The sequence below is a fragment of the Embiotoca jacksoni genome, unplaced genomic scaffold (assembly GCF_022577435.1).
Source record: "Embiotoca jacksoni isolate LCO1_2020_lvr unplaced genomic scaffold, fEmbJac1.0.p SCAF_21, whole genome shotgun sequence".
Classification (NCBI taxonomy): domain Eukaryota; kingdom Metazoa; phylum Chordata; class Actinopteri; family Embiotocidae; genus Embiotoca; species Embiotoca jacksoni.
The window spans coordinates 3,228,411-3,251,520 of record NW_027185352.1 but is presented as its reverse complement, the minus strand read 5'-3'; the positions used below and the strand labels follow the sequence as shown (position 1 = coordinate 3,251,520).

Genomic DNA, 23,110 nt, shown 5'->3' with positions numbered 1-23,110 from the left:
TTTCTTCATAGGGCTGCAAAATTAGTTGTAATAAAATTGCGATCTAATTTTTAAAAGACAATGGTTCTGCGCAGTTTCATTTAGGATATCAGCTACACCAAAACAAGCGCTCCCACTCTCTTCCAACCAGTAACAACGCAGTGTTTCACCACATGATGAGGAGCAGCGGATACCGGTGGAAAAATACTGGTAAAGAGAATAAAGGTGATTGTTTTTATTTTGAGTGATTCATTATGTATAAAACAGAGTGTTCCCTTTCTGTTGCCCAGAGTTGATATGCTGGTATCATCACAGGTATCACGATACAAGAAACCTACCAGACATTGTAATGACTTGCCTGCAGTTTAAATACAATCCTGTTGGGACGCTGGGTAAAATGTAAAACCAAAAACCTCAATGTGATGATTTGCAAATCATGTAAAGCCAAATTTAATTAAAAATAGATCAAAGACTATACATAAAATGTTGAAACTGAGACATTTTTTGTTTTGTTTTATGAACAATATATGCTCAGCAAAACAAAAAAAAAGTATTCTCATGTCATCCAGAATTGTGCAGCCTTATTTCTTCGCAGTGATAATATACTGAGCATTACCATTCGCTGAGCCACTCAGCAGGGGGGATCAAATCAGCAAGAAGTGTTGGGGGTTAAGTGTGATGAGGTCAAGTGTTTTTTTTCTAAATATAGTTGCAACATTGGTAGTTTCGTCTCTTTGTGATTGGTTAAAGCTGTTTAAATAGTTTCAAAATTAACTCCAGGTCTGGATCCAGTACCATACAACAACTGTAAATGATTCCCTGTGGAGCATATCCACACCCATATCTTCAAGCAGTTAATTTCAGTCTTCGAACACCAAGCTAACTCCCCTTAGGCCTGGAGTCACCATCCCTTCTGTTGCCTTTGGGACACATGTCACTTTAGCGGGCTTGCAAAATGCTGGTTGTGAGAGTGCAAAGGGAGGAGGAGGTGGTGAGAGCATGACAAGGCGACAAACTAATGATAGGAGACAAGGGTTTTAATACTACTGGATAGGGTGACTCTGAGGAGCAGGTCAAACTTTCTGTGACTGCCATGAAGCTGGACGCAGGCCCTCAACCTATAGTAATTAAAAGAGAAGGTCAGGGCAGATAGGAATAAGCATTTCCCCTTTTCAGGGATGGCTTTGGGTGTCATTGTACAAATATCAAGCAACAAGGGATACATAGCCCATGCTAAGTTCTGTCTCACTTTCAGTCTCTCATCTGTGGCTGAACAAGACACTGAAGAATGGCTAACAGCAGTGTTGGTTAATCAGACACTCCCCCTGTGCCTTTGGCCTAATTAGCAGATCTGTAGTAATTTAAAACTCCCAGAAAACTCTCTTGTTTGAGTAACTCCTCACTTATCCAACTGTCATGAATCCAAGTATAAAATCACTATATGAAAAATATTTCTTCAGTCAACTTTAATTTATAATACCTACGAGAACTGTTCATTATGATGTCTTGTTAACAAGGTGACTCAATCTCTGTTTGAGCAACCAAATACTCATAAAACATAGGGTTTTGTTAAAAAAAAAAAAAAAAAAGTTTTTATACTGGTACCTCTACCTGATACCTTGATTTGATACCAGTTCCAGAGCTATTGCTCGATGCTACAATTTCCAGATATTGCCTAAACGCCACATACTATCGGTAAATGGTAGTTAGCCAGCTGTGCACAGACACCTCTCCAGTCCCTAGTTGCTGCAGTGCATGTAACTGGGAGGTGTGGTTGAAAATAAGAGAAGAGTGAAATAACAAATAAATAAAAAATAATAAATGCATTTTTCGATCCTAGATCGTATTATAGCAATTCAGCCAGTGTCATAAAAGTATCAAAGGTTGGTACAGAGGCCTAACCTAACACAATTGTAGCCACAAGGACCCCCCCCCCCCCCCTCCACACACACACAAACCCCTATAATTGCTGAACAAAATACAAAGTACATTATTATTGATATTGAATTTTTTATATGACTAGCCTGACATTTTTTCTCTCTATACCGTAACAATACCATTAAATCTAGCAACTTTTATATCACAAAACATGTGTTCTGTAAATAATTCCCTTACTCTTGTGATAAAAACATTGCTCGGAAGCTCAACTCTGGGGCTGTTCGGTAAATAATTTTCTAATACACAATAAATTTAGCAATTTTTGAAAAAGGCTTCTAACGTTAGCGTCTTTGCCACTGTCAGCATAAGGTTGGGGTGTGTTTTAAAAAAAAAATGCATATTTATATATAAATATGCATTTATATATATATATAATGTAGAGATTTTGACCTGAATTTTAGACATTATAAAATAGAGAGTAGTTGCCTCTCTCCTCTGTTCTCCTCCATCTCCGTGTGTGTGTGTGTGTGTGTGTGTGTGTGGTGGGGCTAAGCTCCACCCTTCATTAAACAACAGCAGGCAACAGGCACAATCAAATGGAAATCTAGTAAATATCTCCTTTCAAACTGTATCATCTAAAAGAGCAAGAATTCCAAAATGCCTTGTCCTGGACTTGAATCAAAGCAACCAAAAAGAGTACGCATTTTTGTGTGTGTGTGTGTGTGTGTGTGTGTGTGTGTGTGTGTGTGTGTGTGTGTGTGTGTGTGTGTGTGTGTGTGTGTAAAGTAGCGAAGTGGAGGATGCAAAGAAAGAAAAAACATAACTACCTAAGAGCTTGTGGTCTCTTCTGGCTAAACCACATCTACAACCAAAACCATCACTTTGTTGCTCTCCCACTTTACAATTCTGCGTTAACATCTTCATCTCACCCCACGGTGCATCTTCTTTATGCGTCTTATGGTGTAATTCCTGTGACACCAGCAGACATATTGTCAGTGTGCTGTTGCCAGAGAAAGTTACATCTTTGTTAAAGCCAGAGCTGATGCTCCTACAGCTCTGCCAAATGAGAGGAAGTAGAAGAAAATCAAAAAACAATAATTTTTTTCCTCAAATGTCATTCTATTTGTCTCTTTTTCTCTCCTTTCTCTTGTTCTGATAAATGTGTGGCCAGTTTTTCTACTCGATTACTCATGCCCTGCTGAGGTTTCATTTCACCTCCTCCCCAAGCCAGTTGTATGCCAAGCAGCTTGGTGCCAGGCCAGACTCACCCTGCCAACTCACCCTCCATCTCGCAGGCTGCTTAACAATGCAATCTGCCGCTCACCTCTGACCAGACTGGCTTCCCTAACAGTTTTAACACAACGCCTCAAAGAAGGATTCAGTGCGTTTAAAACCTTTCAGAGGTTTATATGCCATGGCAGTCATAACACAGAGAGTGAAAAAAATTATCTTCGGATACTAAGTTGAGGCAACAAATTTGTTTTATTTTGCCATGTAATGTGACATTGATATTCACAGTCCACAAATAATGATTCTTAACAATTTAGTAATTTTCTTCAAACTTTTGGCACATTCATAATGGCCAGTACCATCATCTATGATAAATTGTGTTGAAATCCAAAGGTCCAGGGAGGATGAATCCTTCTGGTTTTCAGTGACACCCCCCCCCCCCCCCCCCCCCCCCCCACACACACACACACACACACACCACCACCACCAACCCCCAACCTTTCTGGTAATGTTAAGACGAGGACAGATTTCTCACTTTTGCACATGAAATACAAAGAATTTACTCTGTAAAAAATATTTTATTAATTCTTCTTTGATGTTGAACCCCTTGTCATTTCAGACAATTTCAGTTTGATTTACCGTGGTGCCACAAACAAAACAATCACCTTACAACCGAGACATCTCATAATCGTACAGGCTGAACACGATCACACTCAGCGCGGGACAAAAGCTTTTCTATTTTCGGCTCTAAATCAGCTCTCTGGCATTGGATCTGACTCCATCTGATTAAAAACCGACAAACGGACACGCGCCCCAAACCTTAGCTAACAAAATCAAATAAGTTGTGAAAAAAAAAAGTATTTTCTAGTTGAATATAAGTCAATAGACAGAGGCTTTTTGGAGTCAAACTCTAGCGTCACTTGGTGGTATTGCAGCTTAAGGCGCTTCTGCATCTGCCTCATTTTTCAGGTTCTATAAATAGCCAAATATTCATTATGAGGTTTGCCTCTGCTGAATGTAGAGAAAATTGCATTCTCTTGGGAACACGAGCAATGCATTACAGTATGATACAAAGAAGCCATAGAAGGGGTGCAGTTTCAATAATATGAATATCAGCCAAATAAGGTGAGTAAACTCGAAGCTACTCCTTGAGTAAACTGACTTTTCCTTTACCGCTTCTCCGAGATAATACGATGATACGAGATCAGATTGCTCATTAGGCCTTTCATGAGCTGTTTTGAGAACCCATCCTCCCATGTTCATTTCCTACCCCTTGGGAAGTGTGTTTGCTGAGGAAATATTTGAGGAGTGTCTATTACCGAAGCTGTTATGAAGGTCTTCTAATGGCCAAGAAAGTTCGAGTTCACTCCGGTCTGGGTGGGCAGCCGGCCAGAGAAATGATGAGGTCACTTAGAATAGCAACCGGGAAGTTGGCTCAGAGCTCAAACAGGCAAAGCTCAGGACAAACAAAGGCCTGTGTCACTACTTTTATAGTGAGCAAAGAGTAAACATATCTCATAATCAAAAGTTCAATTGTTCAACCTACACAGACAGACTCATTTTTTACTGCATGTTTGCATTTGTTTATGTTGGCTATGGCAGCAAATGTAGGGTGATGATGCAGCAGTTACCAAGAAAGTGATCGCTCATTACTTTCTTTGTTCCTGTCTCACTCTTTTATCTGGATGTGGTTTTTCTCTCTCTCCCCCCCCCCTTCTCTCTCTCTCTCTCTCTCTCTCTCTCTCTTTACCTCTCTGCAGCAGTGTAATGTCTGCCACTCCCACTCCTCTACTGCCTTCTGCGTCACTTCCCTTCCTGGTTGGCTGACATGTAAACACAAGCACACCCCGTACTCTCAAATTCAATTCAATTTAATTTAAAATCCAAGCTCAAACACACAAACACACAAACCCAGCGGAAATACAACTTTCACAGCTGGCTGTTTGAGCTATGCTGACATTCAGGCACATAATTCACAGCAAACAAAAAGGCACCATTTACTTGAATTACTCAGCAAACGCTCACCAGAGAAAAAAAAGTAATGGGCTCATTCCTTAAGATGAACCTCCGATGCTGGGGCTGCAAATAGCAAAAGATTATTCTGTACCGCTGCTTGTGAGAAGAAAGGGCTGAGAGCCAAGCCTGAGATTCAGTGAGAAAAATGAAGGGAGGAAGGTGTAGCTCCATAAATTGATTTCAGTGCTGGCCCTTTAAACGAGCTAGCAGAGGAAACCGTGAAAACAACACATGCTCATTACTTGTATCCAATAGAAACAGATCTATTTGTTGAAACAAGGCGAGCGCAAACATTTGACAGACGTCATGCACAGTCTGTGACGAAGATTGGAAAGTCTGTTCTCAGTAAGCACATGCACGCACCCACACAAACAGACACGCATAAACAGGAACACACACAAACATGGAGGCCACGTTATCACTGCTGGACTCCTCTGACACACTGCAGTCATTCCATGCATGCCAAGGTTCAAGTTCATTGGGGAAATTCTGTGCATATAAGTCTGCCAGGTAACGCCAGGTAAGAGCAGGAACAACAGCTTAAAGCTGTGAAAGCTTTCTTCAAGGGGGTAATGAATGTGTTCTTTGCTAATAAGGCCAAACACAGCAGGATTAATGCTGGTTAGCGGTTAATGCTGCAGGATTATTGCAAATTTCATTGTCATGCGAGGACATCAAAGCTCATGTTCTATCCAGCTTGACAGATAATTCATACATTTAAAGTAAATACATTCGGTTTATTTGATTTTAAACAAAATAAAAAACATAGGGGTGATTCAAACCGGAAGTTTCCACTGAAGCACGAACCTTTAATAACTTTTAAGTACCTTCACAGCGTCAGTTCACTTAATACAATCACGTTCTTAAAATAATCTATAGTGAGAAAACATGTTGTCAGGGCTTTGTTATTAGTTCACTGACCAATATAGAGTCACTGTTTTGCTATTATGTAATGTCTGTCCTGTATTCTAAAGTTTATATCATAGTACAAAACTGCATTCAGTTTACTGCATGCATTAACAATAGCTGTAAGTGGAGAAACTGCTGACCTTTCACAAGGGGCCCATAAAAACAACCCATTATTACATTGTATTGTAAGGGACCTCTAGCAAGCGCCTACATATGTTTATGTTTACAGGTAATGTTATTATAAAGCTATAAAGTCAGCGTGGAGAAGAGGTGAATGGATGGACTTCAACACAGGAGACCACTTTTCTTTTTCTGTTCAAAACATAATTTCCTTGAAAAACAACCTTAGACGTGTTTAACCATCACAACAACAGTCCTCTTACCTTCACAAAGTACTTTTTTTTTTTACCCAAACCATGATCTTTTCTTGCTTAACCAAGTTGTTTGTGTGCCTAAACCTAACCTAACCTTATCATGGTATTTTCCTATCAGATGGTCGGGACACACATTTGGGTCCAAGGACAGATTGTTAAACTTACTGGGTTTATATGATGAATATTCAATACTGAATTAGGTAATTTGACTTACATAGACTTAAATGTTAGAGAAACATTCTGTTTTTGTTCTACTTTCCTTTTTGAATTATACAAATCGTTTTATCCTTTTTACAGCCAATTAAGGCTGATGTAATTAATCTTTTACAAATAAATAAACAAGAAATGAAATGACTGCATGTTTCACAAAGTATTGCTTGCAGTGAGAATATTCAGCAGATCTTGCAGTTCCCCCTCAGCTCTACAGAGCGTTTTAGCGTCTTTAGATCAGCTGCTTTTATCCATGGCTCTCATCAGTCTTGTTTCCAGCAGCAGCAGGGAGGCAGTAAATGATTGGCTGAGCACCAGTCGGCTTAGTAACTGGCAGGTGAAGCTCGTGTTGTATTTAGACAGATAGCCTGCAGTATTTAACACGGAAGCTAATGGATTTTTGAGTCTTGGCAGACTTTTTGACCAAGTTTGAGAGAACTCCGCTAGAGCCACTTGCATAGTGTGAATTAGCTGTTTCCTCTCACTGGTTGACACCACTGCCAAAATTAGAGGCTGTTGGAACTCTATGTGTCATAGCCTATCCACACAGACGTGACTGCCCTGTTATGCACCAACAAAATGTTGACTGTGTGTGTGTGTGTGTGTGTGTGTGTGTGTGTGTGTGTGTGTGTGTGTTAAAGAGGGAATGTGTGCGTGTGTGCGCGAAAGCCGGAGGAGCAGGGGTTCATTTTCCTCACTGGCGAGTAGCTATTATAAAATTGAAGCGCTGACTGCTCCTCACTGACACGTCTCCAAACATCTGCACTTATATACATTATTTTCACTGCCAGACAACTCTCACAGTCCTATTGATTAACAAAATGTAGCGCCATTCTTTGCGGCAACACTGTCCGTTAAGTTGAAGAACTATCAAACAGTAAAATCCCACAGACTGTAATTAAACTTGATTTAGAGACAGAATAAACAGTGACGTCTCCGAGGCTTCGTCATTGCTAATCAGATTGTGGACTCCTAAATGTTATGCAAAAACATCAGCAACTTCGTTCCAGACATCTCGGGTTCAGATTGTAAAAAAGGCGAAACATTTCCAGTCTAGCCTGGACTACTAAATAGTATTTAAAAAAACGCTGTTCTCAAGCACCAGATTCTAACCCTTATTCACACTTGTTTACTTCAAGTTCAATTTCTGTGTGCGCAACAACAGCCTACCGGGAATGCGGACACTGACAAGCACAGAGTGCGAGAAAACGCACATGGCCCGTGACCAAGAATCTCCCCTGGTTATTGCGGTTTCTGCAACAAACACACTTTTCCAAAAGCTAAGAGATGCGGGTCCTCACTAGAACATAGCAGGCTACCAGGCACCAACACAAGCGCGCAAACGCACCTGCGGCAGCAGCAAAGAGCTGATCCCACATGAGACGAGCTGTTAGAAATAACTTCACTCACGCTGCAAGGCGCTCCTCTTCTGCTCCGGGACCAGGTCGAAATACACACACTTACGAGCGACATTTTCCTCCTCTAATATAGTGCGTGTCATAGCTGGCAGGTGCAGCTGCAAACACAGAGGTCCCGGCCGATGAGGTGCAGTGAGTCCGACTCGGCCCGCCCCGGTCAGGATCGGCCGGGCTCGGCCCCTGTCGGCAGATGACTGCGTACATTTCTAGTCCTTTCTCCATCAGCCCAGAGCACAACGCACTCTGGCTCGCTGCTCCTGTATTTTCATTATATCATGTCCATGTGACACGCTCAGGCCTCAGTCAGTGGAAACTTAAAGGTACCTACCACGTGACGGGGTTTCGTGCGCGCTCACGGTGGGCTGTGCGCGTCCTGGAGAAATAGGATGCTGCGACCTTATAGTTAACCAACAGGCTGTAACACACTCCGAATGGTTTCTACCGAGTTTTTAACGGAATGATGATGATGGTGACCAGGATGAGGATTTTATTGGTGGCTGTAATACTCATTATCAGAAATGTGGGTGATCATGGTGAAGATGAGGGTAAATGTTTGTAGTTTTGATAACGATGACACCAAAGATGACTGTTTTGTAGTTGTGATGATGATGATGATGATGACGATGAAGATGATAACGATGTAGATAACTGTTAGTAATTGTAATAATAAGGATGACAATGAAGCTGTTAGTGGTTGCGATGAACATGGTGACAATGATGACGATAACAGTTACAAGTGATGATGTAATGATGATGATGATAAGTGGTAATGATTGTAATGATAATGATGATAAAGGAAACTGGAAAAGGTTGTGATGATGATGACAAAGATAACTGTTAGTGGTTGTGATGTTGAACATGATAATGATGAAGAACATTAAAAAATAACAGGTAGCGGTTGCGATGATGATGATGATAATGATGAAGAAGATGATGAAAATAACAGGTTGTGGTTGTGATGATGATGTGTGTGATCAGAATGATGAAGATAACAGCTATTGGTTGTAACGATGATGATGTTGAAGATAACTTAGTGGTCGTGATAATAATGATAACGCTTGGTGGTTGGGGTACAAGTGCTGATGATGATGATGCCTCTTTGTTGGCCCTTTCTTTCTTTAACAATGAGGTCATGCTGTAAGTGACATCATCATAGGGTGACTAACATTTTCGGGAAACAATGCTGATCTCATATCAGGACAGATTAACAGAAAACTGCATGTCAAACTTGTTCCGCGTCTATTAGTTTTTCTGCTCTATATTGCTGATAAAAATTAATTTGGTCTCTTTATTTACAATGAATTTACATTTAAGACATAAGACACTTTATTGTCCATAGCAAACCATACAGTGAATTCCGGTTGGTACTCCCAGAGACCTGTAGCAGTAACAGATCTCCAGCAGTTAAACGTCCTTGTTGACTGTTCTCTCATATTTACACATCTACTGGTGTGTGTCCATAAGACCCGCTGGCTCTACGGCGTGTCTCTTAGCCCATTGTTTTGATTTTCTGTTTTGATTTCATTCTACTGCTCTTGTCAACTTCATTTCCACTGAACACTGAATGCCCAGCAACACTCATTGGACTGACAGAATTAGCATTTAAATGGTGAACATAGCAAAGCATTTAGCTAAAGAGTGGAATATTTCCCTCAGGAGTTGATTGAAACCAAGATCGAGTTAAATAGACTAAATAGAGTAAATATTGGACACCAACAAGACCTCAAATAAATGTTAGTGTTGCTCTGTGTCTGCTCCAGGGTAACCTAATGTTTGCTGATATAGTATACAGTCGGTCGAGGAAACTGTGATCTTGCGATTGCAATGATTAATGCAAATTCAACCAATCTCCACAATATGTGCCAGGACTTGCAATTTTTTAAATAAATGCAGTAATTTCTCTGCAATAAACTCAAGAGAATCTCTGCTGAAGGTGTTACGGCACAAAGTAGGCCTTTTCTTTATCAACAAAAATTACTCCTCATTTAAACTCAGCAAGGCTTCTTCTCCTTATCAAAACTGTCATTTTTATAATTTAAGAATTTTTTTGTAATCTTTTGGTTATTTTAAATTGAGATTTAAGAAGAAAACAAAAATGTTTCCAGATATTTCTGTAATATGTCATATACTTACAGGAGGTGATAACATACAAGTCTTTCTTTAACACGAACACGTTTTTTTCACAATTTTTCTTTTTTTTCAATCCATCCATTCTTGCCCATTCCTGAAATTTACTGCTAGTCCATATAAAACTTGGCAGAGAAAAGCTGCTGCAAAATCCAGCATTTTTGTTCACAACAATCACACGTAAATCTGTGAAATCTTGGGGGGACTGATTTTATCACATTATATGTTATTATATGTGTTGACAGTTTGATGTGCTGTCCTTGAATAGCCCCCAAAAAATAATTTGACAGAGACTAAAGCGTTGCACAAGGAATTGCTAACCTTCAATAGAAAATACAGTTCAACCATTTTCATATTTACATCAAAGGAAACATCCAAACTTGCCAATGTTACTCAATAATGAAACTGTTCTCACTTGTGTTCCCAGTGTATGGATTTACATCCATACAAATAAAACATGACCAATGCCCTTCAATTTGACGATGACAGCACTTACAGACAACGCAATTAACATAAACTTCACTTAATCAAGCCCAAAAAAGTTCCATTTGCAGATGAGTCATCAAAATCTATCAAACATTTTTACAAAACATATAAGACTAAAAGTAAGACTTGAGCATGCCGGGCAGCTACAGGCTGCAAAATGACTGAAACTTGCAATGACTCGCAATCTGCAAATCTGAAACACTCTAAAACTAAACAGTTTACACTAAGGCAACTAGAAAAGATGGTGTAACATCTCCATAGTAACACCTGTTACACTTAATGCCCGCTCATGGGAGTTACTTGCAACAGTTCCATTTCTAATTTTGATGAAACAACGAAAACATGAAAAAAAGACAATGGTTAAGAATTTGGAGCCGCCCGTAGGTGCTTCAACACAATATGCAGGGTGTTTATGCAAATGTATGCTGTGAGAGGAGATTTCCTCTGTTTTGTTAATTTCTCCCATCTTTATCTGGAGCATTTCAGTCGTTTAGAGTAGCTGCCAACCCTAATAAGCAGAAAAAGACATTTTCATACCTCAAATTTTAAAACTGCCAACTCACGACATGTAAAGCTGTGTCGGAGGCAACACCATCAACTAGCTTGAATTAAGCTGGTCGAGTTGTGCTGGTTCACACAGCTGCAATTTTTCCAAACATTCGAAAACTGTTTTTTTTTTTTTTTTTTCATTGCGAATTGTTGGTCTGAACTATTTATTTTCTGATGCTGGCTGTGTCTTCAGCAACATTCAAGCAAAGTGGCCTGGCTTGGTCTCGCTCCTGAGTCTTATGGGCATGTAATATCTACCAGAGACTATCACCAGGTAAGCTACCAAAGTAAAGCTAATTAAGCACCCTGACCATCATGGTAGTGTAGAAGTTGAACTTTGCTATTCAGTTTTAACCATTAAATTTTTTGTTCTAAGGTGATTTCATTAGCGTGTTGCTGGGAGACAAATGTTATCCCTGTCAGACATTTATTTTAGCTCCTTTTACAGACAACCAGACAGCAGCACAGGGCACGTACAATCTTGCATATGGAAGAACACGGGCCCACATCGAAATAGCATTAAGGGCCTCTGAAGTTACATTTCCAGTGCTTTTGCCACTTCAGAGTCACACCAAACACGGCCTGTGACATCATTGTTGCATGCACTGTCCTCCACAATGTTGCCCATTTGAAGAAGGAAAGGGCCCCCGGAGTGACGCTCAGTTATTGTACTTGATTTTTTTTTTCCAGCTAAAGGGTTGTGTATTTTACATTTATGTGTAAACTTGCACTATTTGACAGTGTAGCACATAATTTATGGATATTAGTTTTAGATATAGTCCCAAATTGTTGTTTTTTTGTTTGTTTTTGTTTTTGTATCATGGCATGTAATTTTTGGTCTTAGTCCAAGATGACATCAAAATGTTTTGACCTTTCATTTTGTCTGGGTTCCCTCCTGTGCTAAAATGCAACTACAAACATGTCTAAAAAATATCTGAAACAAGAGAAACAATTATCTCAGTTATTACTGTATCTATCTTTGGTGCATGTTACTTATTATTATTTTGTTTGATATTTTGTTGTTCACACTGGATGACTGTTGCTGTCTCAATGAGGTTGTTGGATCGGATGAACACCGGAGACACCAATAGAAATAATAATAATGGACTTTATTGTCCTATTCCTGACAAAGTGTGATATGTTGTATGATTTTGCAGATGTACTAAAATGTCTTCCAAAATTTCACTGCAGCTCAGAGACTCATTTGAAAGAAGAGTCAACTTTGAATGCAAAATATTCAACCAAAATTACTTCAAATGTGTCAAAGATAGGAACAAAGAGCTCTCTTTTAATTCAGTCCATGTATTCAAGCTATCATATGGTTAAAAACAGTAGATAAGGAACAGTTAATAAAATTCATAAACTTAAAATTCATAAATTAAAGCTACTTGATCCAGTGTCACTGAGGAGCTTACTGGCAGTTAAGACCGTGTGAAAATACCAGAGATCTGGGGGTCTCTGAGGCTGGTGGACCCCTGTGGTTTGAATTAGAGCGGATTACAACTCTTACCAACAAAAGACACCTCTCACCTCGCTTTGTCTACTTTTCTTGCAACACTATCAGCTAAAAATGGCTTTCTTTGTCAACCCACTGCAATGAGAAAATTTAAAAAATGCCTGCACATACATTATACACACAGACTTAAATTATAATTTGTCATGCTGAAACTAGCATTAATCATTTCATGTATTACTTCATTAATTTATTATTAATTATATATAGTTAATTTTTTAGATTTTGTAATCTACAAATTGTCAAATATGAGAGCGGCTCAAAATTCAATAACATAGTGCTATTGAGTACTGAGCATTAAAGTGAACAACCAAAAATGCTATAAATTTATGTACAGTGTAAAGTTCAAAGGTAAAACAATAAAAAGTTCCATGTCAACAAGTGAACACGCATAAGTGCCCTTTCCCTTAGTTAAGGCTGTAATAAGCATTAATAACTGTTAATTAATGATTATTATAGCTAGTTAATGGCTATATAGTCAATTAATTCATACTTATGAAGGCCTTAATTAAGGTTTATTAATGGACCCTTATTGTAAAATGTTACCGGAAACAAATTAACAACAGTGTGAAAAAATAAAGCAAGATTGCTGTAAAGCAAACCTTATTTCAGAGATTAGTAGAGAGATTATAGACAAATTCAAGTAAGCAAAAATGTTTCTTGTTTCAAAAAGTAAGTTTATTGTTTTTAGAAATATGCTTGCACCTACCACAAAAGTAAAAGGAAATTGTCTGCTCTGACTGCATGAGTCCATATGTGCTGTGCCACATTTGCTTATTGACCAAGTTAATCTTTTCGTCATTGTGTTAGCAAGTAGCCCCAGTACCCCTCATGTGTTGGCATTCAAGTAAGGTCACAGACCTGGCTATTGTTTTTATGTCTCTGCGCCGGCGACAGAACATGGAGGCATTATGTCAAAGGACAAGGTCACCTCAACCTCATGTCAACCCATTCTCGTGAAGGCAGTAGTGAGCCGCTCCTGATAAGGTTACTTTGGCACAAACACTCACTTTGCCTCAAAAATGAAATTATTCGATTTTGGCAGTCAAAAGTCAAGCTGACAGAGACCAGATGTCTGTCCCATTCTCGTGAACACTCCATCCAGGCATTTTAGCCAACTGAACACCTGTATCCAGCTTTCTCTGTATTTCTAAAATCTTTGTAAAACCTGTCACAAATCAATAATTTAACTATTTGCAAAAGAATGGAAGATTTTCCCTTATGAGAGTGCATCATGCAGAAACAGCATTGGTGAAGATTACCAATAATCTTCTCCATGCCGCAGACAATGGACTTGTCTTTATCGTTGTCCTGTTCCTCACGTGTGAATGTGTATGCAAATGTTAGTGTGCAAGTGCTTGCATGGGATTGGCCACATCTCAGAGCGAACTGCATTCACTTTCATACCTTTAGACAGCAGAATATCTGTTAATAGTAGGAATTTGTTGGGGTGAGGTGCTTTTTTCTTTGACAGTTTTACCCTGGTTTTGTTCATTATTAGGGCTGTTATAATTTGTGTTATATTTATTGATCTCAGTTTATGATATTGAAGTTGTTTTTATACAGATAGGATTGTTTGTTTTGGTTTTAGCTCAACTAATTACAATTTAATTCCTCCACTTAAGTTTTTTGTAAATTTATTTGAAATAAATTGACTAATCATTATTTATTTGTTCCTTTGGTGTTTTGGCCACTTCAAGATGCAGCATAACAGAACCTGCACAATATTGTCCAAATTGGAAACATTCTGTCTCAGAGCGATGCTGAATAACTAGTTCATGTATTTGTAACTTCTAGGCTGGACTAATGTAATTTCTTGTAACAAGGATGTCAGCAGTAACTCTCCTAAAAGCCTCCAGTTGATCTAAAATATAGCAGCGACAGTACTGCCAGGATTCAGGAAGAGAGATCAAATTTTTCCCACAGTAACTTATCTTCACTAGCTTCTTGAAAAATCTTGAATACAACCCCATTTAAAAAAAAGTTGGGACACTGTGTAAAATGTCAATGAAAACAGAATGGAATCTGAAATCCTATATCAGGCAAGAATGGGACATTTCATTTTCAAAACTGCAGCAACTGCTCTCTCAAATGTTTAAGAAGAGGTGATGCAACACAGCAATAAATATGCCCATGTCCCAACTTTTTGACTTTGAATACAAAATAAGAAAATCTTTCAAAAAACAATCAACTTTATCATTTTCAACATTTGATGTCTTTATTCTATTTTACATTTCATATGGTTTTACATGATTTGCAAATAATCACAATGTGTTTATTTACATTTTACAACAGAGTTTCAGAATTTAAAATCCTCTATCAGGCTCCATCATATGTCGAAGACCTCTTATTCCAATAGAGCATTTTGCTTTCAGAGTGCAGGTTACTTATGGTTCCTATTGTTTCCACAAGCAGAATGGTAAGCACAGCATTTAGTTTTTGTGCTCTTCTCCTGTAGAACCAACTCTGAGTTTGGGATCAGCAAGTGAACACCTCTCTACTGTAAAGAAAACAGAAGTAGTCAATAAATAAATTGATTTACAACATGTATATGGCACAAAGACGTGTGTATGTAGTTACATCAAAATGTCTTCCTCAGAAGTAAAGTTTGGTTCTATGTGCAACTTGGCTTGTTAACATATTTTAGGTAATGTTACCTTGTTAGGAACTTTATTATGTTCTTTCTTTGTTAAAGGTCATTAAACTTGGATGATAGTCGAGAGCAATCAGATTCTAATGTTTATTGACAGGAAGGAAAGGACTGTTTCAAAATTCAGATCAAATACATTTTCTCCCATTTCTTTAACCCATGGTGGTTAGAGTAATCCCATAACAACTAAGGGTTTAGGTCATTTTAATGACTAAAAAACTAATGTAATCGTTATGACGCAGTGGACTAACAGCAGCAGCATAATGATAATCCATTACAAAGAAACTAAATTAAACTATTTTTTTAGTTCAATTCAATTAAAATATATCAGGGAACGTCCTTACAACAGAAATGTACAACATTATACAGAGGAAACCAACAATTAAACAATTCCCACGTGAGGGGCTGGGAGGAAAAAACTCTCTTAACAGGAAGAAACCTCTGACAGAACCAGGCTCAGAGGTGGGCAGCCATCTGCCTCAACCGGTTGGGCTGAGAGGAGAGCAGAGAGGTTAGCAAGGTTAGCAAGACTGTATTTTATACATCTTTTTTACGATGCTTATTTGCCAAAATGAATTTATAAAATGAATCTCAAATGAACTCAGAATCATGATTAGCCTGTAAAGCCGTTTGTCTGTGCCCTTTCCATCAGGTTGTCCTTGCATATCATTTCCACCATGGCATGCTGTATGAGGATGTCCCGTCACTCTGAGCAAGGAATATAAATGTACGGTTTCCCCACTAACACAAACAGGGGAAAAAATGGTTTGTTTAAGTCAGCAGATTTTTTTTGTGATTATCACTAAAGATTACAACAACAAAAATATGTGAGGTAATATTATTTAAACATTGGTATGCTTTGCTTTATATGTCACAGTTCATATGTCATAGTTCATTGCTGTTTTAGTTATGTCCTTTTGCCGTATCGGTTTCTTCCGGTTCATTTTATTCGGTTCATTGTTTAGTTATGTCAATTTTGTCTTTTCGTCATTGTTTGGTCCTCTTTGTCTCTCTGTCCGAAGTCTTTCGCGTTCACTTCCTGTTTTATTTTGATAACTCACCTTCTTGTCTCATTTCTGTTGTCTTAACTTCCTGTCCTCCCATCTTTCCACCTTTGCCTGCCTGCGTTCCAATATCCACATGACCATACTATTTAGTATGCCAAAAAAAAGATTTTGTTTATCCCAATACTTAATATGTTAGACGTAGAATGCCAAAAGCACCAGGATGTCCTACTACATCCTGTCGTATTTTGTAGTATGCAGGCCAGCATGGTACTCGAGCTGTTCTGACCCACAATCTTCTGCGCAGTGGAAAGATACGTCACATCGACTGAGCCGCCGAGACAGTAGGTGGCGCTCATGCTCCGCCCGCAAAAGGAAGAAGGAGGAGAAGAAGAGGCATTAAAAGGAAGCCTACTCGTTCCAAATCGCATTCTTTTTCCTTTCTTTTCGGATATGACAAAGTAGGTCAAAGTTCAAGACGCATCTTTATGATGAAGTAGTATGTCCCAATTGTATACAAACTACATGCAACAGTAGATTCTATTTAAGGGTAGCGATAGTCCACACTAAAAGTAAAAAGAAATACTATGCGATTCGGAACGCATGGTCTGATTGTCTTCCCGACCCTGATTGTTTCCAGCTTTGTAAGATTATCCCCTGACCTCCTGTGTACAAAGCCTACGAGCTCCCTACCTTTTTCGTCAGATCCTTGTCGTTTTGTCATGATTGTGTCTTGAGGTCAGTAACGTGAATTAGCCTATAGACTACAAAATTAGCTGTAGGGAAATTGTTGTAGCCTACTTAGTATTTGTCTTACAGGTTTATTGTTATTGATGCGCTGGACTGCACTCACATCATGATAAAACGCCTGACTGGAGCACATGAAGGGGTTTATGTCAACAGAAAATCTTTCCACAGTATCAATGTTTAGGAACATAATGACTCAAGTTCGTATCAACTACATGACTTAATTCTGTGTATTCAACTTTAACATTTCAGATGGCTTGTGATGCTGGCTGTGTCTTCAGCAACATTCAAGCAAAGTGGCCTGGCTTGGTCTCGCTCCTGAGTCTTATGGGCATGTAATATCTACCAGAGACTATCACCAGGTAAGCTACCAAAGTAAAGCTAATTAAGCACCCTGACCATCATGGTAGTGTAGAAGTTGAACTTTGCTATTCAGTTTTAACCATTACATTTTTTGTTCTAAGGTGATTTCATTAGCGTGTTGCTGGGAGACAAATGTTATCCCTGTCAGACATTTATTTTAGCTCCTTTTACAGACAACCAGACAGCAGCACAGGGCACGTACAATCTTGAATATGGAAGAACACGGGCCCACATCGAAATAGCATTAAGGGCCTCTGAAGTTACATTTCCAGTGCTTTTGCCACTTCAGAGTCACACCAAACACGGCCTGTGACATCATTGTTGCATGCACTGTCCTCCACAACGTTGCCCATTTGAAGAAGGAAAGGGCCCCCGGAGTGACGCTCAGTTATTGTACTTGATTTTTTTTTCCAGCTAAAGGGTTGTGTATTTTACATTTATGTGTAAACTTGCACTATTTGACAGTGTAGCACATAATTTATGGATATTAGTTTTAGATATAGTCCCAAATTGTTGTTTTTTTGTTTGTTTTTGTTTTTGTATCATGGCATGTAATTTTTGGTCTTAGTCCAAGATGACATCAAAATGTTTTGACCTTTCATTTTGTCTGGGTTCCCTCCTGTGCTAAAATGCTTAGAGAGAAAAAAAAAAAAAAAAGATCAACACATTCACTGACACTGTGTCACAATCATTCAGTGTGCATTGAAAGCATTGCTTACTTTTGTTTCTAATTTTTCAATTTCCAAGTCCAGTTTAACAAGCTGGATGGTCCCTCTCCTCTTTAGCCCTGAGGACACGGCATCCATTATTACCAAAGACAATTTAACATTTTGATTTGTCAGACCACAGGACAGTTTTCCACTTTGACACAGTCCATCTTAAATGAGCTCTGGCCCAGAGAAGGCGGCAGTATTTCATCCTTCAGTCATAGTGAACATTTGTGCCAAATTTGAAGAAGTTCCCTGACCTAAGACCTTTGACTGCCAACACCTGATCACTTCATTGCTGAGGTACAGTGAACATTAGTAACACATTTAAAAAGATTCCCTTCAGGCATTCCTGAAATATCACAATGCAATGAGCATAGTTAAAGTGTGAGGTAATGCTGACCTTGATGCTTGACCACCAAAATCTTATCAGTTCATCGTTGGTATCAAGTGAATAGGTTCATTTGGAGATGAATTGCGCGTCGCCTGACACAAATGGCTGCAATCAAGTTGAACAGTTTTCAGCAACCTTGAGCCTGAACCATGAACAGGAAGTCAGACAAAAACTCACATTCTATTGGAGTTGATCCCAATCTAATAAAATGTTCTCTGACTCAAATATCACTTTGTAATCAGTCTCCAATTGTTTTGATTATGACAGAGGAACCTATGAAAATTATGCATGGGTGATCTATGATGCTTCAACTTCCAGTTTACATTAATTTGCATATACATCTGTATCTTATCAATTTGCAACTGTGAATAAATCAGCTGAGCAGACCTGTCCCTTTAAAATTACATAGAGTGCAATTTGATCGATCAATAATCTAAATGTATTGACCCTATCTGACTGACAAACATCACCATCAACCACTACATGTATTCTGTTGACAGAATAAACATTAAAAATCAGACAAATAAAATCTGAATCTCTACTTTTCAACAAAAATAAAAGGATCAGTAAAACATTATATTGTTAAGACAACATATAAACCAATTTGCTTTTAGATCAGCTGAGAGCCAAGTGTGCAATAGGAGGATAACAACTGCGGCCCCCTGACTACAAAAACTGCAGCTGCCTTGATCTCACGACGTTATTGTTGGTTATGTGAAAGTCGGGCTCAGACGAGCGCAAATTTGAACAAAAATATAACAAGCATGCATTGCGAGTCTATCACCAGTGATCGATTCTGCGAAGGGCCTGGCTCATCTCAGATGAGTCTAATATTTTTGCCAAGTTTGAGAGATATTGCATTTACAAGAACGGGACAGACAGATGAGAGGGACATGAGGTCACAGTGACCTTGACCTTTGACCACCAAACTTCAATCAGTTAATCTTTAAAGCCAAGTGAACAATTTTGCCAAATTAGAAGAAATTCCATGCTGGCATTGCTTAGATATTATGTTCATTTGAATGTGTGTAATTGGGGTCACAGTGATCTTGACCTCGACCTTTGATTGGGATGGATGGACGGACAACCTGAAAACATAATGCCACTGGTTATGGCTATTACCGGGGTAGAGACATAAAAAGATCAGAATGAAACAGGAGTGCATACAAAAAGACAAATGGACAACCTGAAAACATAATGCTTCTGGCTACGGGATCTGATTTGAGTCATGCATTCATGCAGCTAGGGATTAGAAAAGTTTCCGTTTGGGAGTCTCCCAGTACCTTTTTGTCACATGACAACAAACAGGCAACGTGGTCACCCCAGGAAATCTGCCCTATTTCTGCTGTCCAAATACTGAACATTGACAACTGCATCATTCAAATAAACCAACAAAGGAATTAAAGGGAGTTTATTAAGCCAATATATTATTTGTACACTACATTTCTATATAAGTACTGTCATTTTTTTCACAGTCATTTGTGTGTGAAGCAAATGCATGTCTTCAGCCAGGCTGCCCCGACTGTGGCTCACAGCTTCAGTTTTCTTAGCTGTGATAAATGTCTGGGAACCTGGCCATTAGCGTTTGTTCAGCGTTGTGAAGGGCGGACCAATCAGCAACCAGTGTCGGTGGTTAACCGTGTTTGTCCCGCCCCTCCTTCACTGTGATTGGACGTCAGGTGACAGTAAGGAGCGCAACTCTGGGTGAGCTCTCGGTGACCGGAAGGAAATCCTGAAAGTTCAGCGTTCAATGAATAAACGCTGCACCTCGTCACGCTGCTGCCGTTGATGAAAAACAACTTTTGTTTTAAATACACTGTGCTCAGGAAAAAACGGTGGACATGGTAGGCAGTTGCAGCGGTGGTAGAGTGTCGGCCAGACACACATATTCACGCAGTGAAATTGGGTCGGGATGGTTAACATTTCTTACCTTTCACCACATATGGTGCAATTGATGTCAAACCGACTTTTCAGGGCTCTGAAAAACCTCCAATTTTCCTTGTGGGAAAATTATGAGATATTAGAACTTTCCCACTTCCCAGTTGCTGACCAATGAACCATAAGAGCTCCACATTTTATAAGCTAATAATTAACTTTAAATATGCATTCTGCTAAATTTCATTCCAGTGTGTTGTAATAATTTATTCTAAATGATTTTATTTTATTTATTTATTTTAAATTGCTCCTAAAAACTGTTTGGGATGGATACGGAAAATATAGCGTGCAAATATATATATAAAATAGATATATTATCTTACACATAAACAAACAAGACAAAACAAGTGTACTGTTTCTTTAAGGGCTGCACTGTTAGCCTTTGGCCGCCTGTTATTTTCTGCAACAAGATGGCTGTCGTTCCTGAGAGCAGAGTCCTCACTTTCAGCGTCTTTAAATGGAGCTCTTACTCCTCTACGTATTTACCTGAGTGAGTAGTACGCACATTAGCTGGCCCCCGCACATGCATATGTTTTTGCGGGTATAGATGTTTGAGTTTGTCGCCTCTGTCTCCCAGCTTCATCCAGCCGGCCCTGACTGGCCTAAGCTCGTCTGCGATCCGAGCCAGCTAACGCTAGTTATGTCAGCCGCGGTGGGGACGTTTGGTTTCGATACTTGGCTGCCCGATAGTGATGTTGCTGCTGATCCACTGAAGTGTTTTGTTGTAAACAAGATGCTTATGGAGGATTTTCTATGTCCAATGAGACGACGTTTAACTTATTTCTGAGGATCTTCTGTTAAACTGCCAGTGACATTTGGCTAAGTCAGAAGGGAGATAAGAGTTGGTGCATTGTCTCTCAACGTAAACAAAGCTAATCAACCTTATTTCCATCTGTTGAGAAGAGAATTGTTTCGAACCCGCAGACCCTGATGTTTGTAACGTCCATGTAATGTATTATTAAAACAGTATTGTATTTTAGGATTTGATTCAACAGCTTGCACTCCGGCACCCTACTACGTTAAAATGGGACGTTAGGTGGTTAGCTTGTGTTATCTAACCAGAGCTCTGCTTTAGCAGCTTTGCTAATATGCTTGTTAACCGGCTACCTGAGACTAGTGAGACTTTACAGCTAGCTCACACATGTTACCCCACTCAATGTCAGAATTTAATACGTATGAAGTCACCCATACTTTAAAAGTATTCGCCTGTTGCTGGTTCCACATTCAATATAGATACAGCTTAGCTGTAGCTGACTTTAGTGTTAAGTTGGCAAACAACAGTCTGTTGGCATTTGCTGAAATAATAAGCTAAATGAAACTTCGCACAATTTAGCCGTAGCTTGTCATATAATTATTTTCCCCTTTACAGTTAGTTTATATGAAAAACTGTGCAAACACATGTAACGGTTTATTCTGCCCAATAATAGATGGTTAGTCTTGGCTCATAACTTTGATGCAATGTTGTCTGTCTTGAAAATCTTTGTTTTGTTCTTGTGAGCAGTTACTAACAGGGGGAATAAACTCATCTCTGTATCTGTATGTTGTTTAGGAATATTTTGGTGGATAAACCTAACGATCAGTCCTCCAGGTGGTCTTCTGAGAGCAACTACCCTCCACAGGTAGGCACACTCCCTTAACTTGACATCACTGACAATGGGACAGCATTTTTTTCCATGATTGCTACCTGTTGACTGATTTGTGCAGACAAATATGGGTCCCAGATAACTTGATGAAAGATGACTACAGTACCTGTAGCTGAATGAAAACTGTCAATTTTCACGATTAAACTATTTATTGCTTTATCTCTAAAAAGCTGGTAAATTGTGAAGCAGTATGATTTCCCCAAAGGCCAAGAGGACACGTTCAGATTGCTTGTTTTATTTGACTGACACTCAAAAATCCCCAAAACATTCACCCTGCAATAAGTTGGAACAAAGAAAAGCATCAAATCATCAGACAGAAGTGTTAGATGACAAATGCTTTGAACTTTTGTTTGGAAAAAATGACAAAATTCAAGATTCTTGTCCACGCTGTGACTGCCTGTCGCACTCAGCAAAAGGTGGTGCACACACAGATAGAGCCAAGACAGAAGAGAAAGTGAATCTCCACCTCTGAATAAGCAATTAGAATCAGAGTGGGATAACTTTAGATATCCCCAAAATTAACATAGGGATGTCCTCGAAGACGGATATCAGTTTAAAAAAAAAAAAAAAAAAAAAAAAAAAAAAAAAAAGTGGATGCAGGGAGACTGCCTAAGAAGGAAACACATCAAACATGCTCGCCCATCTTTGAGAACATCAACCGTACATGCAGATCAAAGTATGCCTCCTGTTTCTGCCTTTAATCCATAACGGAAAAAAAACTGAATGTTTAAGCATCGGTAATAAAATGTGCGATCAAAAATAATTTTCCACCTGCTGGCTACCGGCTAAATCTTTTCCGACTATGGGTTGCTGACATAAAGGTGTATGAGCTTAAGGTTCAGACAGGATCCCTCTAGCTGAGTTGTCGCACACCTTTAGTAAACTGGCAGTTCAATGATCAATGTTTACAACACTTGGAAAAAGGGAAAGGCATTGTTAGGATTTGATCGATACCAATACCGATACAACTTAGACACC

The 23,110-nt window shown here is 39.0% G+C and overlaps 1 protein-coding gene across 2 annotated transcripts in view; it reads left to right on the top strand.

Moving 5' to 3' along the window:
- The first annotated feature begins 20,898 nt into the window (after positions 1 to 20,898).
- Positions 20,899 to 23,110, top strand: part of mkln1 (muskelin 1, intracellular mediator containing kelch motifs) — a 33,693-nt gene continuing 31,481 nt past the window's right edge. For both annotated transcript variants that reach the window (XM_069156422.1, XM_069156421.1), the window contains exons 1-2: positions 20,899 to 20,979; positions 22,039 to 22,108. In XM_069156422.1, coding sequence (XP_069012523.1) covers positions 20,900 to 20,979; positions 22,039 to 22,108 — 150 coding nt within the window. In that variant the 5' untranslated portion in view covers position 20,899. The remainder of the gene's footprint in view (positions 20,980 to 22,038; positions 22,109 to 23,110) is intronic.